Consider the following 15,136-nt stretch of genomic DNA (forward strand, 5'->3'; position numbering starts at 1 on the left):
AATGGATGACTATTGCGGAACATGTGACCGTCAGCAGACTCGCCAGCTGAACACCCGACGTGGGTGGATGGTTCCTAAAACCGTTACTGAGCTGCTACAGAATATACTCCGCATTATCGGTGTACCGATCATGGAACTTCCAGTCGTGGATTTTACGCCGTGGTATAATATCGGGGATGAAGCGTCTCGACAACGCGTAGCACGAAAGCTCGTGGATGCCTGCCAGCGGGTAGGGTTCGTGCGTATCATCAACCATTCATTACCTGGATCAGAGATCGACCAAGCATTCGAGTGGATGAAAACGCTGTTTGCACTCCCAGAGGAGGTCAAAATGAAAGCTCCGCATCCAGAGGGATGGGCGGTTCATCGTGGATACTCATGGCCTGGGCTCGAAAAGGTCTCTCAGACCATGAGCACGGGAAGTGACGAGGAATTGAAGAGGAAATTGAGAGAAGTGCCTGATGTTAAGGTGCGCGGTTGCCTGTTTCATGAGCAAATCTACCCGCGCCTCCTCTAGACTGATTTAGGGCCCTGAAGGCCGCGCTCACGGTATTTTAGGAAGTTTACGATATCGGTAGTGAAGACGATGCTAGTCAACCAAATCAATGGCTTCCTTATGAGAGTCTACCCGGCTTCCGGGACTTCATGACCCGATTCTACTGGCACTGCGACCGAGTCGGCAAGGAAGTTCTTCGGGCATTAGCCGTAGGGCTCAACTTAGAGGACGCCGAGTACCTGGCGAGAAAACATTCAGGAAATGCTAATCAGCTTCGACTGCTTCACTACTTGCCAGTCCCGGCTGAGGATCTGGAAAACGACCGAGTTAGTCGCTGCGCCGCGCACACTGACTGGAGCTCGATAACTTTGCTCTTCCAGGATGACTGTGGCGGATTGGAGGTAGAAGATATCTCGCGCCCTGATATGTTTGTACCAGCGCCTCCTGTGAAGAATAGCATTATCATGAATGTGGGAGATCTATTACAGAGATGGAGTAATGGTCCGTTCCATCGGTTTTGGGATCCGACGCCCAAACATAGCCTAACCCTGATCTATAGACCGATTACGCTCTACAAATCACAGAGTGACTCTGCCGGAGCTCTCTGATCGAATTGAGGGACCGAACCGGATGACCCGCGAACGATACTCGATTCCTTACTTCATGTCTCCAGACGATGACACTGTCATTGAGTGCATACCATCTTGCATGGGTGAAAATGATCCCGCAAAATATGAGCCTATAACGCGGGGTGATTACAATAAGATGAGGGCGTCCATGATGTATTAATTCGATCTGCCGTCAACTTTTGAACTTCTCGACATCCAGTGTCGTGAGAAGAGTTGGCGTATAGGTTTGGTCGTCGGGGAAATAGCTTAAGCATAGACACAGAAAACAGTTCAAGACTGACAAGATATAAATTAGTTCCGAGTTTTAAACGGTGTATAATAATAAAGTTGGAATCTACTGAGGTACAAACCCAGCCCTAAGCCCTCATGAATGCCTGGTGAATGCCTAGATATAAAATTCTGCCTGAGGCATCAAAGATTACCAGAGCCAAGCCGATAAGGGTCTTGGAGTTTGTCGGCCGCCTCGCCGCAGCAGACAAACAACAGGAAGCTCCAATCGCAAAATACCACCCAGGACTCTTCATCTTTACTAATATACCGGCTGTACTGATAACGTCTCTCCGACCGAGTCTAATATCAGCTCACGAAGCACACCTGAATCTCCGTAACCCAAAACCCCCCACCGTTACCGCAACCCCTCCGCGGCATCTCTCAAAATGTCCATCCCAAATGAAGCTCTCCAGAAGGTAAGTCCAACATGCACACACAAACCTATATAAATGGAACGAACTCGCTAACGCAGCTGGTTTTCTTCACGACAGCTCCTCCAAGAAATCGAAGCGCGGGTGATCACCTCGCAGCAACAAATCGGAATCACAAAGGCGCAGATGACGAGCAAGAACCGCGATATCCGGATGCTCGAGCTCACGTCGAAGGAAATTGGGTCGCTACCTGGTGATACGAAGGTTTACGAGGGGGTTGGGAAGATGTGAGTTTGCTCTGCGCTCTGCCAGGTTGGCCCTTCGGTCTGCCCGAGGATACAATGAGGTTGAGATGGGTGAATGAATATGAGTCGAGATGGAATAGATTGCTGACCTTGGTTGCTTGCTACGTGTAGGTTCGTTGGTGTGCCCAGATCGACGGTTGATAAGCGGATAACGACAGAGAGCGGGGAGCTGAAAGGGGAGATTGAGGGCCTGGAGAAGAGGATGCATTATTTGGAGATGACGTTTAAGAACAGTCGGGAGAACTTGGAGGCTATATTGAAATCCGGCGGAAAGGCGTGATTTTCTTTTTATTTTCTGTCTATGGGAACATATCTACGAATGGGACAAAATTATGACGCCATTTATGAGGTCTTGCTTGCCAGGTTATCAGAACTCATCGCTCCTAACGACATATAACTGCCTACTCCAGTGCTATCGGTTGTCGATTGGACTCATTATTTGGAGGGAACAGGCAGTCCAGTCGAGTACTGACAAAAATGTTAGAGGATGCGAAGGATGCGATCCTTGCCATTGAGTTCTAGCAGGTGGGATTGAAGGGCCAGCAGTAACGGGCGGTCAATTTATTTCACCCGTGGCTAGCAATCTATGGGGCTAGCACATGACTCAGGGTGATTCGGGTTGCTGAGTGGTTGTTGTGAAAATAACTTGTTGTTGGCGGATGGGATAGTACAGTAGGTAGCATCCGTGCTGTGCAGCATGAGGACATCAGCAAAAAGGTGAAGGCGGATTGCGATTGTACAATACTTGCTTTTGAAGCAATGGGGTGATTTGCAGGGATTTGAAGACTGGAAGGGTATGAATTAAATGGTTAAATTAGCAATCACATCCGGTTCTTTGGCTGACAGCGTGATTATATATCAGGCTTCCACAAGCTGCACTTGTTGCAAAAGCTCTGCGTTTTTATCAATCATCGAGTGGCACGAAGAAGAAGCTATCAAATCGAAAGCACTGGCCTTTAAAAATATTTGTTTAATCCAGGAGATGAAGCGGTAATGGAGGTGAATATTCCCAATCCCCTACCTGTTGGTTGATAAGCTTGTATCAGAACAAACCGTCCAAGTTTAATTAAAGTCAAAAGGAAGATAGAGAAGTCAAATACGAGACTCGGTGCCAGAAGAAACACTACGTAGTCCCATTTTTTAAGATTTGGGAGATTTCGAGACCTCGGTGATCAGTTCCTCAAGACCCCAGTAGGGCAGCGTTGATAAGGGCTGGGGTTTCACAGGGTCAAAGCTGCCTGGTGTGAGCCTGGTGTCAACGGAAACACCACACCGGATATTTAAGCATTCTCGTCCGATGAGCGGAGTTTCACCCGGAACTGATTCTTTCTTGGGCTTCACTCGCGAAAATAAAAAGTGTCGTTGACTTGGAAGCGCTGAGCCGCTGAGGTCAGAGGGACCCAGCGATGGCGAATCGCCTAGCCGGTCCTGCACAATTATATTAATATCCCCCCATATTAATTGGTGCCACATACTGCTTCTTCCAAGGTTCTGATCGTTGGAAGCGAAGTCGGCGGTCGGAACTTTGGAGTCATGTCCCATGATAAATGCCCATTATTCCCCCCAGGCCTGAGCCCTGGATGCTGCGCGGGATTAACCGCCGTGTTCCTTGGTTGTAGTGGTTATGTTTAAGAATAGACTCCGATATCAAGAACCAACGATGTTTTATGTAGCGCCGCAAAATAATGAATGGAGCAAAGCAAATCTTGACGTCCCAGCCACCTGCACAAGCCTGCGAGGAAGAGCCTGGTCGTCATTCATTCAGATGATCAGCCGCCCAATGGCCCAATGATGCCGGATCCCCCACTCCAGCTGAGCCGCCCGCCATCGAGAGGGGGCTGCTTTTCTGTCTTTCACCCCCTCGCCTCTTTTCACTTTCTCTCTTCCGGTTTTGTTCGTTTCCTCATCGTCTGTTTCATCCGTATCCCATTCCATCTTTCTGGTTGGTGCCTGACGTTCAGCTGGCCCTTCCCCTCGTCTACCTATTTTAGCCCCGCCGCTCAGTCCGTTATCGAGCCGCCGGACTGTTCTTACTGCGCACTAGCCCTCGTGTTCGCCCTGCGATAAATTTATCCCACAAGCCCTATATATTCGGAGATTATCTTCTCTCGCAAGATGCCTAGACGCCGCCGTTTTTCCATCACCGACTCTGAGACTGATTACTCAGAATCTGACTCTTCCATGATGGAGTATCCCCGCACCCATAGAAGACGCTCCGTCTCTCGCACTCGCCCCAGCTACAGCAACACCTACCTGAGCCCAAATAGGGTACACGAAGATGTCCGCATCCACCGATCCGCTTCGACAGGCGCCCGTCGTACCCGACAAGAGCGTGATCGGGAGCGGGTCGATCGAACCCAACCAACTGCCGTCATCGTTGACATCAAAAACGACTCTCGGAATACGAGCTCCAACAAGGCCCGTAAGGATCGTCGCGATAACCGCCACGAAGAGACCAACCATTACCTAGACCCTTATGAGTCCGAGGATGAGACCTACTTACGGCGTCCTCAACGCCGGGCTCGTGCTAGTACTAGCGCTTCCCACTCTCGGGAGCCTTCGCCCCTCCAGCCGCCCCGCGACTATGACCTCCTCATCGACCAGCGGGTGCTCGAACACAACGACCACCGCCAGGATATGGAGCTGCTTCGACAGCAGCAGGAGATTGAGCGGCTTGAGCGGCACCTCGCTCGGACCCACGGCGAGCATGAGGTCCGTCTCATAAGGGAGGAGGAAGACCGATATGAAGGCGATATAAGCGACAGGCTGCGACGGCTCCAGAGATACGAGGAGCACGAGCGCCTGGAGGATGAGAAGCGCAAGGCTGAACGCCGCTATAGGCTCCAGAGGTTGGAAGCGGCTGAGCGTGAATCCGCTGAGCAAGAAGAGGTGCGTCGAAAGCTAAAGCATGAGAGGCTCGTGGAGCTCCAGCGCAAGATTGATGAGGAAGAGGAGCGCGAACGGGTCAAAAAAGAGATCCGCGATGAGGAGGCAAGGAGGGCCCTCGAAGAGCAGCAGAAACGAGCCGAGGAGGCCAAAATGAAGGCTGCTGCCGTCGAGGAGTGGAAGCTTAATGAAGAACGACGCAAAATCGCCGAGCGGGAGGCCGCAGCGCGGCGTGACAGGGAATTCAGGGAACGCCTGAGACTTGAGTTCGGCTACACGGAGGCGGAGATCGAAGACATTATCAACAAGAAACACAAGAAAGATAAGAAGGAGGAGAAGGGCGAGAAGGGGGACAAAAAAGAAAAGAAGGAAGAAAAGAAGGACGAAGACCCCAACAAACCAACTTGGATCAAGGTACGATACTACAATCTGACATTGCAATGGACTCTAACGTTCTTTAGGTCCACCGCAAACATCTCCTTCCAGACACACTGATTGCCTATCAGCTCCCTTGGTCCTGGGATGAGGTAGGTTTAACCGTTAGACTTCATGATGTATTGCAGGCTGACCTATGAATCTCCAGTACGACGGCAACTATATGGTCATCAAGACATGGGTCAGCGAAGAGCTCCAGGAGGAACTATTCGCTCACAGCCGGCGATTGCGCGAGGGCAAGGTCATCAGCGAGAAATCCAACACTTTGACCGAACTCAGGGTGAATGACCGGAACAAGGATAAAATGTACCTTGTGCGGAAGAAGAGCCCTAGCCGGCGGTCATGGATGTTCACCTGATCGATCTACGGCTGGATGTTGAACCCTTTTGTCTACTTATTGACGTTCTCCCCTTATATAGCCCTGCCTTCCCTTACTTTTACCTTCGCTGCTCGTTTCCGTGCACAGCTTGATGAGTGTTATTTGTTTATCTTTGGCTTGGTTTTTGGCATGAGTTGTGATTTTTTGCTATTTATACACGATACAGCCATGAATGAATGATCTATGATGACCTTTCCAACCCAAACCTTGACAGATTCCCACGCATGACACATTATAGACTCGGTTTGATAGATTAGTATTATATCCCGACCTCAGCCTTCGCCTCCGTCTCCGCCCACCTCGTCTCCGCCCTCAGAATGAGCTCCTCATACACGGTCCACGCAAGCGCGGAACTCAGCGCTTTCCTTCCGATCCTCAGTCCCAACCCACCAAACAGACTCCGCACCCCGTCTTCCTGAATCATCAACCGAACAGCACGCATCATATTCCCATATTTTGCCGGCATAAGCTGAAGCCGTGTCTTAACCGCATCAAATGGATTCGTAATCGTCGTGGCAAGCCCAGCAGCTAAACCACCTGAAACGAAATTAATAGACGAAGACGACGGCGATTTCGGCCGCTGATCCGCTTCAGAGGTAGTTGTCGTTGCAGACGCTAGGTACGGCTTTAATTGCTCGTAGATGAGGACATAAAGACCCGCATATGGGGCGTCTCGCGCAGCGGTTGCACCGAACCCAGCGAAGAGACCGCGGAACCCTTCTGTGCGCATTATGTCCCGGCCTGCGCCATAGAGACTGCGGTATGTATAGTAGTCCGACTCATAGCGGACTTTGATGACAGTAACGGGCATCATGACGAACCCCGCGGCGACCCGCGCAGCGGCTCCAGTGGTTAAGTTTGCGGCGTTGGAGAGTTTAGGGAGAGCAGATGAAGATGACGGGGAGGACGGGAGAATTGTGCCGTTAGCGACGTTATTAGGGTTAGCGTTTGCTAGGGCAATGGGTGTTGCGAGACTTTGGCGTAGAGCGTTGAGGGACGTGAAATAGAGAGCTGAGCCGAAGCCTGTGCGGAGGGCGGAGGGCAGGGTTCCACGCCATAGATTGCGGATTGGGTTTTGAGAGGAAAGAATTGTTTTGACCGTTGAGACTAGAGAGGCGTGATGGTGGGATTGTTGAACTCGAGTTTTGAGGAGGTCTGCTGGTTGCAGGAGAATAGAGGATGTGAGGCCTGAGAGGAGACCAGCTCCGAAGTGAAAGGTGGTTTTGGAGGCTGGATTTGGTCAATTAGTCACTGCAGTTGGTTTCAAGGGATTGATCCATGGGATGGGTAGATTATGATACATTTTGAGACCGTCCGCATCGGGGGAGGTGCGTAGGTAGAGCTGGCATTGTTTGACATCTCGATATCTCCAGCGCTTCCGCGGGAAAAGCCCCGGGGTTCAATTGGTATCTCACTGTCGGACGAGAGCGCAGTATTTTAGACCGGAAGTTGGACCGTTATTGAGCACGGTTACGTCCGAGGAGGTCTGGCCCACATTTCTGGCCCAGGAGTCGGGGGAGATGGTGTACAGGTGGATGGAGTGAAGGTATCACGGTGATTTATGAGAGATGTCGCAGTATTTTTTCAGACGTTGATGAAGTCATCCGCGGATTTGCGGAGAGGCTGCTGATTGGCTGTCTCCGCATGTGCTTGGTAAGATTCGTATTAATACCGTAATAGTACCCCGCCGGTGGGTAATTCAGTGCACGTTGGAGATGCAGTTGCGGGATCGACTTGCAAAATCCCAAATGGGGAATCTCTGGATGTATAGATAGTTCTTTATAGCGGCCGAGAAGCAATAAATGCGCGAGTTGACTCGGCTGGACGCGCAATTTGCTGCAATGAATCCGAATCTCCAGGCGGTTGACCGGAAGCTGCGGAGGCGCCCAAGAGCCAATCGGCATCCAAAGAGACAGGATGATTTGTCGACGTCACAGGCGAACCAGAGTCTAAGAACGGTTCCTGCTGATGCGAACTAGAGCCCATAAGGCTGTTAAATTCTCTGCGGTATTGGCTTTCATCCTTGCTTCTCTTTGCATTTTCCTGCTTGCCTTCTGAAAGAGAGGTATTGTCAGATTTCTACGGGGGTCTGCGTCTGCGTCTCCGGCTACAATGCCCTGGCTTCCCTCCATTCCGTATCCGCCTTCTAGGGATGGATATTGGCACCCTGTTACTTCGACTTTGAACTGGTGCGAAGAGGTGAGTCACTGCCTTATTTCTCTCGATGGGGTTGGACTGAGGCTAATGTCTGATACATATGTAGGACTATTATGCTACTATCTATTCCGCCGAAATCGTCAATACCCTGACGAATCTCTTGTTCATGATGCTAGGAGTGAAAGGCATTCTTAGCTGTCGGCGCAATGGGCACGATACAATTTTCCAGGTGGCGTACTATGGGTACATCGTAGTTGGCACCGGCAGCTTTTTGTTTCACTCGACACTGAAATGTAAGCGACTTCCATGGACCCGACTTTGGGATTGCGAAAGCTAATTGGCCTCGGTTTGTTAGATCCAATGCAGCTAGTCGACGAGTTGTCTATGATTTATACCACATGCTTGATGTGCTACGCTTCCTTCTCCTACACAAGATCAGTCAGCTACCGAATCTTCCTCTCTATTTTCCTCTCTGCTCTGGCTGTCTTCATCACTCTTTACTATCATTACCTCCAGAATCCAGTATTCCACCAGAACGCATACGCCCTACTTACTGCCGTCGTGCTAGTACGAAGTATGTACACTATGGAGGTGGAACTCCGCCCTTCGTTGCGGCGTACAACCGAGGAGGATCGGCTCGAACGGGAAAGGCAGGGCCTCCCCGTCCTCTCCAAGGAAAGACAACACTACGAGAATGTCCGGGACCTGAAGACTTTAAAGACAATGTGGTATATGGTTGGCTACGGACTGAGTGTCTTTTTGGGCGGGTTCGCAATCTGGAACCTGGACAACTATTTCTGCAGTACAATACGAGTGTGGCGTCGAGAAGTCGGCCTTCCCTGGGGTATCTTGCTTGAAGGCCATGGCTGGTGGTAGGTTAACCGACGGATATCCATATTCTAAACCACAGTCCCATGCTAACTCGGTTCTGACCAAAGGCATATAATGACCGGTGCCGGCGCACACCTTTACATCGTATGGGGTATTTGGTTACGCCACTGCCTGAACAAACGCCAAGAGGAATACCATTTATGGTGGCCGCATATCTGGAATACGCCTGAGATCGTGCGAACCTCGACCAATGCAAATAGATCGGCTAAGAAGGTACTTTGAGGCACGTTGGTTAAAGTGCGCATTTTACCCTATGCTCTCAACTGTCTATTTATACCTCTTTTAGCCGAAGGAGTCTTGTTGTTATGGATCTGTGTACGTTGGATACCTTACTGGCGAGTGGCTATAAAATTATCTGGGTTATTGTTAGGGCCTCCTTGGCTGGACTGGGCCGCTGATAGACATTTCCACTCCTGGGTGGTTGAAACTAGATATCACATATAGAAAGAGACCAAGGAACAAGAGCTTTATAGGAATGATACTCAATTAGAAAAGAGTGTATGTGTAATTCTATGCGTGATACTCTACCTTGTATGTACTAGTGCCATTAAGGAACTGCATAACGCATCACAGCTTCGACTTCGAAGCGTCCTTCTTGGGCCGCACAGGAGCCGGTACATGCTCCTTCCAGCGAGGATCTATCGTCATTTTCTCCACCCTTGATTTGCGGTTCCACTGGTCCCTGAATAACTTCTCTTCTTCCTTCCACCGTTGCAGTTCCGGCCCTAGCCACTTGCTAGTTTCCTCGGCACATTGAACCGGCGCTTCCTGCGCAACGAGGTGCCCGTTCTCCTTTAGTACCACGTCCTGGACACGCCCTGCCAGTACACCGCCACTCCCGCCGAGACCGGTTCCTGTATGACTTAATTTATCCGCCATCATAGTCGGCGAGGACATGTCTGACTGGCCACCGAAGATGTATAGTACGCTTGGACGGAGGTGCGGGAGTTGGGTGAATACTCGGTACGGCTCCGGCCGATAGAAAGGCCAGGATCCTACAATGTCTGGGTCGAGGTCCGGGTGTGTTACTTTGTTCACAGGGACGGCAAACCCAGGTGGTCCGTCGTAGTTGGGTCGTGAGAAGGTGAATACTTCCTGGTGAAGCGTTGTGCGCAGGGTGACAGGATGTTCAGTGTTTGTGTCTTCCTCTGAAGAATTCGAGGGAGATTGGTCGTTGAGGGGGTAGATAGATGTGGGAAGGTCTCGGAGGCCGTATTGGATCCAACGTTCTAGCACGCGAGGGTCCCAGGCTTGATAGAATGGGTTTCTCTTGAACGATTCTGCGGCAGCCTTCCGGGATGGCCACTTGTCGCGCCTATATGTGGAGAGTTGGGTGGTTTTGGCGATAGCGAGTTTCTGCTTCCCGAGGTCGGCGGGATCTAGTTGGGTTGTTTGTCGTTGGATGACGGGGTCGAGCAGGATAAGACTGTGAATTAGGCGTGGGTGTATACTAGCCAATTGGACACTAAGGCAAGAGACCTGGTCAGTAATACGGTATCCGAGTGGTAAATGAGGCACTGGAGACAAACAGGTGTGCACCGCCCATACTATGTCCGACACCAATGATAGGGCGCGGCATCTCTTTCCGCTTTACATTGACAAGTTGGAGGAGGTCACGCGGATGGTCAAACCAGCTGGCTGTACGTGTAAATGGTCAGTACCTGTGCGCCCAGTGTAGACATCGGAGGCATTCACTTACGATCATTTCCCAGTAGGTCTTCGTTCACCACACTGCTGTGTCCCTGGTGCGCAACATCTGCCATCCAAATGCTCCGAATCCGGAACCCATTCGCTTTTGACTGAGCATGTATTTCTTCCCATAAGGGTTCGTAAAGCTCCTATTTAAGCATTTGTTAGCCACGGAGTATACTCGGGGAGTTATTCGTATGGGGCTGGGGTTGGCTATCGATAGCCCTGGTTAACGATGATCTCATACCTTCGGAAAGCCATTCGCGTGCGCCGCAAGTATAGTGACATCCCCCGGCTGGGGATGAGGATTATCCAAGGGGATGTATTGTCTCACAGCCAAATTCAGGATATCCTCTTGTTCGTTTGCCGTAGCACCAGGATAATCCCGAATGTGCTGGCATGGAACCACATGCTCGATGATGCGAAAGGGTCCCGATAAGGACATGGTGATTTTCAAGGGTCCAGGTTGAATCGCCGCAGAACTCTGGTCACCACAAGACAGGAATCCTGATGTTTAAGAGGGAACTGGGGGGGTTGGCTCTGAGGTGTTGGAATTCGGGAGCGCACTGGCTAACCGTTGCCGATGCAGGACCCCAGAAAGTTGAGCCGAGGTTCTCCAGACTGGCCGATCAGGAGCCGGGAGCCGCAGACAGTTAAACTCCCGCGCATTCTGCGCGATAGAGGTGAGGGGCATAACGACAAATAAACAGGGCAATACAAACTTGGGGAAACAAACCGTGCTCTTTGAGAGGCGCGAGTATAGATTATTGTGGATTGATGATAGGCTCAATTAGGCAAGAGAAATGCACGTGACCTGGTGTCTATTGGCGCGTCTGAAGCGCGTCGCATCTTCGGAACCTGAGTAACCAACACAATCGACCTCGAGTTCAGACAACTGCAGGCAACAAACCCCAGACTTTTTTGATTCCCATCATCGCGGGGCTGTGTTCTAATCCCCTCCCACCACAACACTCAACCGGCTCTTCGCTCCCCACGCACTGATCAGTAGAAACTCTTATCGATACCAATCACAGGTGTTTTCCCACCATGGGGCACCAAGACGAAGATTTCCAACTGTTTGACCAATGCAAGGTCTGCATAGTATCCTCCAAAGACCTTAGTCCGGATACTGCGCAACAGGTACGTACGGAATAATAAAAAAAGAATCGATATTCTGGAATCTAACCGGGCTATTTGGAACTCAGCTCGCGTCTACGCTCGAGGAGAATGGCGGGGAACCGGTCGTATATGAGCCACCAGCTGAATTTCCAGATCTTTCTGAATTTAGCCACATCATGTCCACCACCATCGACTTTCCCGAATTCGATGCCGCCAACGATGCATTGATCCCCGTTGTCAAACCTCAGTGGATGCAAGCATCGCTGTCAAAGAGAAAGCTTGCCAACCCACGGCAATATAACCCTGATCCTCGGCTCTTCTTAAATGATGTCGTGGTTACGTGCGGTGATATCCCAGAGGGTGATAAGGACGCAATCATCGGCGGAGTTTTGGCGAAAGGAGGTCTCTATAACCCCAAGGTCACTCAAATGTGTACTCACTTAGTTGATTTGACTATCGACTCCGACAAGGCCCAGCTAGTCAAAAACCGAAACCTTGACGTTAAAGTCGTTCTTCCTCATTGGTAAGCGCCATTCTCTCCTGGTCTCTCATTCTGATTACCCTCTGTATTTACATTTTGTTTTAGGTTTGATGACTGCTTGAAACTTGGACGTCGCATCGATGAACGCCCTTATACGCTTCCAAACCCTGAAATCCTTCGCTCGGCGCCAGACGCTCCAATTCGATCCACTGAGAACCGCGACATCATCGGGGCCTCTACCACAGAGCCAGCCACATTACCAACTCCTATCACATCCCCTGTCAAACCCAAGCTTAACGTCTTTAATGGGAAGGTCGTTATGCTCTCCTCGGACCTGGGGATTGGATCACACCTCCAAAAGACTATTTCAACACTCGTTAAAGATGGCTGTGGCGAGATGACTTCCGAAGTCTCAAAGGCAACCACTTTAATTTGCCGCTATAGAGAAGGATTCGCCTACCGCGTAGCGTCAAGATTGAACAAGGACGTAGGGAATTTATCCTGGCTTTACCATCTGATGACATACGACACTTGGACGTCGCCTTATCGACGCCTACTGCATTATCCCGTACCACGCACTCCCATTCCAGGATTCGAAGGGTTCAAAATCAGCTTGTCTAACTACATTGGGGAAGCGCGATCCTATCTAGAGAATCTAATTTCGGCCACAGGTGCAGAGTGCACTAAGACCCTGAGACAGGAAAATACACATCTAGTGACTGCACACGACAATAGTGAGAAGTGTAATGCAGCCAGAGAATGGGGGTTGCACGTTGTTAACCATCTCTGGCTGGAGGAATGCTATGCGAAGTGGAGACTGCTGCCCGTCTCTGACCCTCGATATACCCACTTCCCCCGGCGAACGAACCTGGGCGAAGTCGTGGGCCAGACTCGGTTAGACAGGTCTTGTCTCGAGAGTATGTTTTTCGCAGAAGAAACAGTCTCGGCACCTACTGGTCCTAGGAAAGCAATGCAGAACAGAGATCAGAACACTGCAGCTATGAGGACTTCGGATGTTGAAGAGAATATGGTTTCTGATACAACAAATGCCACCCCTAGGATTGGCAAGTCGAGGAAGGTTACGGACAGCAAGAATCTACAGACACCTGCCCGCTCTCGCCTCGCGTCTGATGGCAAGGAAAATGATACACCGTCCTCTACAAGCAGTCGCAAATCGAAGGATGCAGCAACTGCTAAACTGCATGACATCGCACCCGACATTGCTCTGTACGAGAAGGAAAAGAAGCGCGTCGGTGGTGTGATTTACGGTGGTCGACGGAAAACAGACGAAGATCGAGTGGCCCTGAACAATAACAAGAAACGATCGTCAATGGAGGCCCAATCTGAGAGTGACGAAGAGGATGTCACGGAAGCTAAGCGGCAGAAGAAATCGAAACCCCCTATCGCAATGCATCTTCTCATAACGGGTTACCAAAAGTGGGTTGGGAATATGAAGAAAGAAGACGCCGATAAGGTTTGCTATTCCCCTAGTTTTAGGTATATACAAGTTGCTAACACGGATAAGCGCCAACTTCGGGAGCTCGGTATCATGGTCGTCCAAGATGCGCGCAAATGCTCCCATCTCGCTGCGCCGTCTGTTTTACGAACCCCCAAATTCGTTAACGCCCTTGCTTATGGCCCGGTGATTGTCCAAATTGATTTCATTACACAATGTCTGAAGAAGAATGAGCTTCTAGACACAGACGACTTTCTTCTCAACGACAAGGAAGCTGAGAAGCGCTTTGGGTTTTCATTGGAACAGTCTAAGGACAATGCGAAAACGAACAAGAACAAGCTTCTCCGAGGGTATCACATATACTGCGTTGAAACTATCCGGGGAGGTTTCGATGCTTTCAAGTCGATCGTCGATGCCAACGGGGGAGATTGCAACCTTTTCCGAGGCCGTGTTTCATACCAAGCGCCCCGTGAGGAGAGTGATGATGAAAGCGACGATGAGCACCAATCAAGCCGAAAGGAAATTTATCTTCTCAGTAGTGTAGCTGCCGAACACCAAAAGCTGTGGCCACGATTCAGGCAGCTGGTTCAGAATATGGGCAAAACCCCGCGGATTGTCCGGGTTGATTGGCTTCTAGACATGGCCATGTCACAGGAGCGGCGGGCTGCTGGAGAGTATGAACTCAATGAAGAAATGGTGGAGCAAACTGAAGAGTAAGCTGGTGCTCCGGCAGTGTTTGATATTTCACTTACGATACCCGCATGTGATCATGGCTTGTCTTGTCTGGGTTTCTGTTTATATCCCATATCCGTTTGCAGAATAATTGGCGATTTGTAGCATTTGAATGGAAATTCGTTTGGGTGGGCTCTAAAAGAATTTCACTCCCTCTTGACCTTCGCTGCCGAAAACCTGTGCCTTCCCCTGCTTGACAAGGACGTTCAAGGATCGCATCATGGCTTCTGTGTCCATCCCATGCCATTCTATGCAAATGAGCCTCATGACGATCAAGCACCCTTGCCCGAGAGCCAACATACCTTGTGAAATAGTCGCTTCTCCTCGAATCAGCTCATAAACTGTAAGGACAACATTCTTCTGCCCCGTGTTTTCAACCTACAACCACCAATAAACCCACGTCAGTATTCAAACTCAATAGGTTAAGTGATTTAGGTAAAACCACATACCCAGTCTCCAATAATTCCAGCCCATTCCTCAGGTCTCTTCCACCAAATCCACGCCGTAGTCTTGCTGGGTCCGTCAACCCACTCCGCCCTCCGCCCCCCACCTCCCTCTTCATCTCCCTTGCACATCCAATCTAGCACCGTCCTCGCATCGCTTAAACTGAGCCGCTTTGAGATCTGAGCGTTCCGAAAGAGTTCCGACTCCACGGCCTCGGCGAGATTAAGCTTGTATATATTGTGTTGTCGGCACCAGGACTGGATCAGGTTGGACCAGCGCTGGAATTGGACGGCCCGTGTGCTGGCGTTTGGCTGGAGAGAGAAGAACGGAGGGAAGGAATAATAGTATGGGAAAGAGAAAGTCCCGGGAGGTACATCCTTCATTTTGAATCCGGAG

At 50.4% G+C, this 15,136-nt stretch overlaps 9 protein-coding genes across 9 annotated transcripts; 5 read left to right on the forward strand and 4 right to left on the reverse strand.

The window, feature by feature from the left end:
• Position 1: 1 nt before the first annotated feature.
• Positions 2-1,285, forward strand: APUU_60203S (isopenicillin N synthase family dioxygenase; the record flags this gene model as incomplete). Its single annotated transcript, XM_041707021.1, has 3 exons — positions 2-469; positions 559-997; positions 1,056-1,285. The coding sequence occupies 3 exons, from the start codon at positions 2-4 to the stop codon at positions 1,283-1,285; spliced, it is 1,137 nt and encodes a 378-aa protein (XP_041559349.1).
• A 496-nt stretch (positions 1,286-1,781) lies between these two features.
• APUU_60204S (putative prefoldin subunit 1) lies at positions 1,782-2,351 on the forward strand (the record flags this gene model as incomplete). Its single annotated transcript, XM_041707022.1, has 3 exons — positions 1,782-1,811; positions 1,887-2,053; positions 2,183-2,351. The coding sequence occupies 3 exons, from the start codon at positions 1,782-1,784 to the stop codon at positions 2,349-2,351; spliced, it is 366 nt and encodes a 121-aa protein (XP_041559350.1).
• Positions 2,352-3,211: 860 nt separating this feature from the next.
• Positions 3,212-3,613, reverse strand: APUU_60205A (uncharacterized protein; the record flags this gene model as incomplete). Its single annotated transcript, XM_041707023.1, has 1 exon — positions 3,212-3,613. One exon carries the CDS (start codon positions 3,611-3,613, stop codon positions 3,212-3,214), a length of 402 nt encoding a protein of 133 aa, XP_041559351.1.
• A 573-nt stretch (positions 3,614-4,186) lies between these two features.
• APUU_60206S (uncharacterized protein) lies at positions 4,187-5,750 on the forward strand (the record flags this gene model as incomplete). The annotated part of the gene is made up of 3 exons (XM_041707024.1): positions 4,187-5,371; positions 5,419-5,484; positions 5,541-5,750. 3 exons carry the CDS (start codon positions 4,187-4,189, stop codon positions 5,748-5,750), a joined length of 1,461 nt encoding a protein of 486 aa, XP_041559352.1.
• Positions 5,751-6,030: 280 nt separating this feature from the next.
• APUU_60207A (putative mitochondrial carrier protein) lies at positions 6,031-7,130 on the reverse strand (the record flags this gene model as incomplete). Its single annotated transcript, XM_041707025.1, has 2 exons — positions 6,031-7,001; positions 7,073-7,130. The coding sequence occupies 2 exons, from the start codon at positions 7,128-7,130 to the stop codon at positions 6,031-6,033; spliced, it is 1,029 nt and encodes a 342-aa protein (XP_041559353.1).
• A 753-nt stretch (positions 7,131-7,883) lies between these two features.
• Positions 7,884-9,041, forward strand: APUU_60208S (ceramidase; the record flags this gene model as incomplete). The annotated part of the gene is made up of 4 exons (XM_041707026.1): positions 7,884-7,970; positions 8,035-8,221; positions 8,284-8,800; positions 8,867-9,041. The coding sequence occupies 4 exons, from the start codon at positions 7,884-7,886 to the stop codon at positions 9,039-9,041; spliced, it is 966 nt and encodes a 321-aa protein (XP_041559354.1).
• A 345-nt stretch (positions 9,042-9,386) lies between these two features.
• Positions 9,387-10,953, reverse strand: APUU_60209A (putative toxin biosynthesis protein; the record flags this gene model as incomplete). Its single annotated transcript, XM_041707027.1, has 4 exons — positions 9,387-10,284; positions 10,349-10,457; positions 10,519-10,657; positions 10,756-10,953. The coding sequence occupies 4 exons, from the start codon at positions 10,951-10,953 to the stop codon at positions 9,387-9,389; spliced, it is 1,344 nt and encodes a 447-aa protein (XP_041559355.1).
• Positions 10,954-11,555: 602 nt separating this feature from the next.
• Positions 11,556-14,281, forward strand: APUU_60210S (BRCT domain-containing protein; the record flags this gene model as incomplete). Its single annotated transcript, XM_041707029.1, has 4 exons — positions 11,556-11,648; positions 11,714-12,150; positions 12,214-13,582; positions 13,634-14,281. The coding sequence occupies 4 exons, from the start codon at positions 11,556-11,558 to the stop codon at positions 14,279-14,281; spliced, it is 2,547 nt and encodes an 848-aa protein (XP_041559356.1).
• A 150-nt stretch (positions 14,282-14,431) lies between these two features.
• Positions 14,432-15,123, reverse strand: APUU_60211A (ESCRT-II subunit protein VPS25; the record flags this gene model as incomplete). Its single annotated transcript, XM_041707030.1, has 3 exons — positions 14,432-14,544; positions 14,599-14,674; positions 14,746-15,123. The coding sequence occupies 3 exons, from the start codon at positions 15,121-15,123 to the stop codon at positions 14,432-14,434; spliced, it is 567 nt and encodes a 188-aa protein (XP_041559357.1).
• Positions 15,124-15,136: the final 13 nt, after the last annotated feature.

This window comes from Aspergillus puulaauensis, chromosome 6 (assembly GCF_016861865.1).
Source record: "Aspergillus puulaauensis MK2 DNA, chromosome 6, nearly complete sequence".
Classification (NCBI taxonomy): domain Eukaryota; kingdom Fungi; phylum Ascomycota; class Eurotiomycetes; order Eurotiales; family Aspergillaceae; genus Aspergillus; species Aspergillus puulaauensis.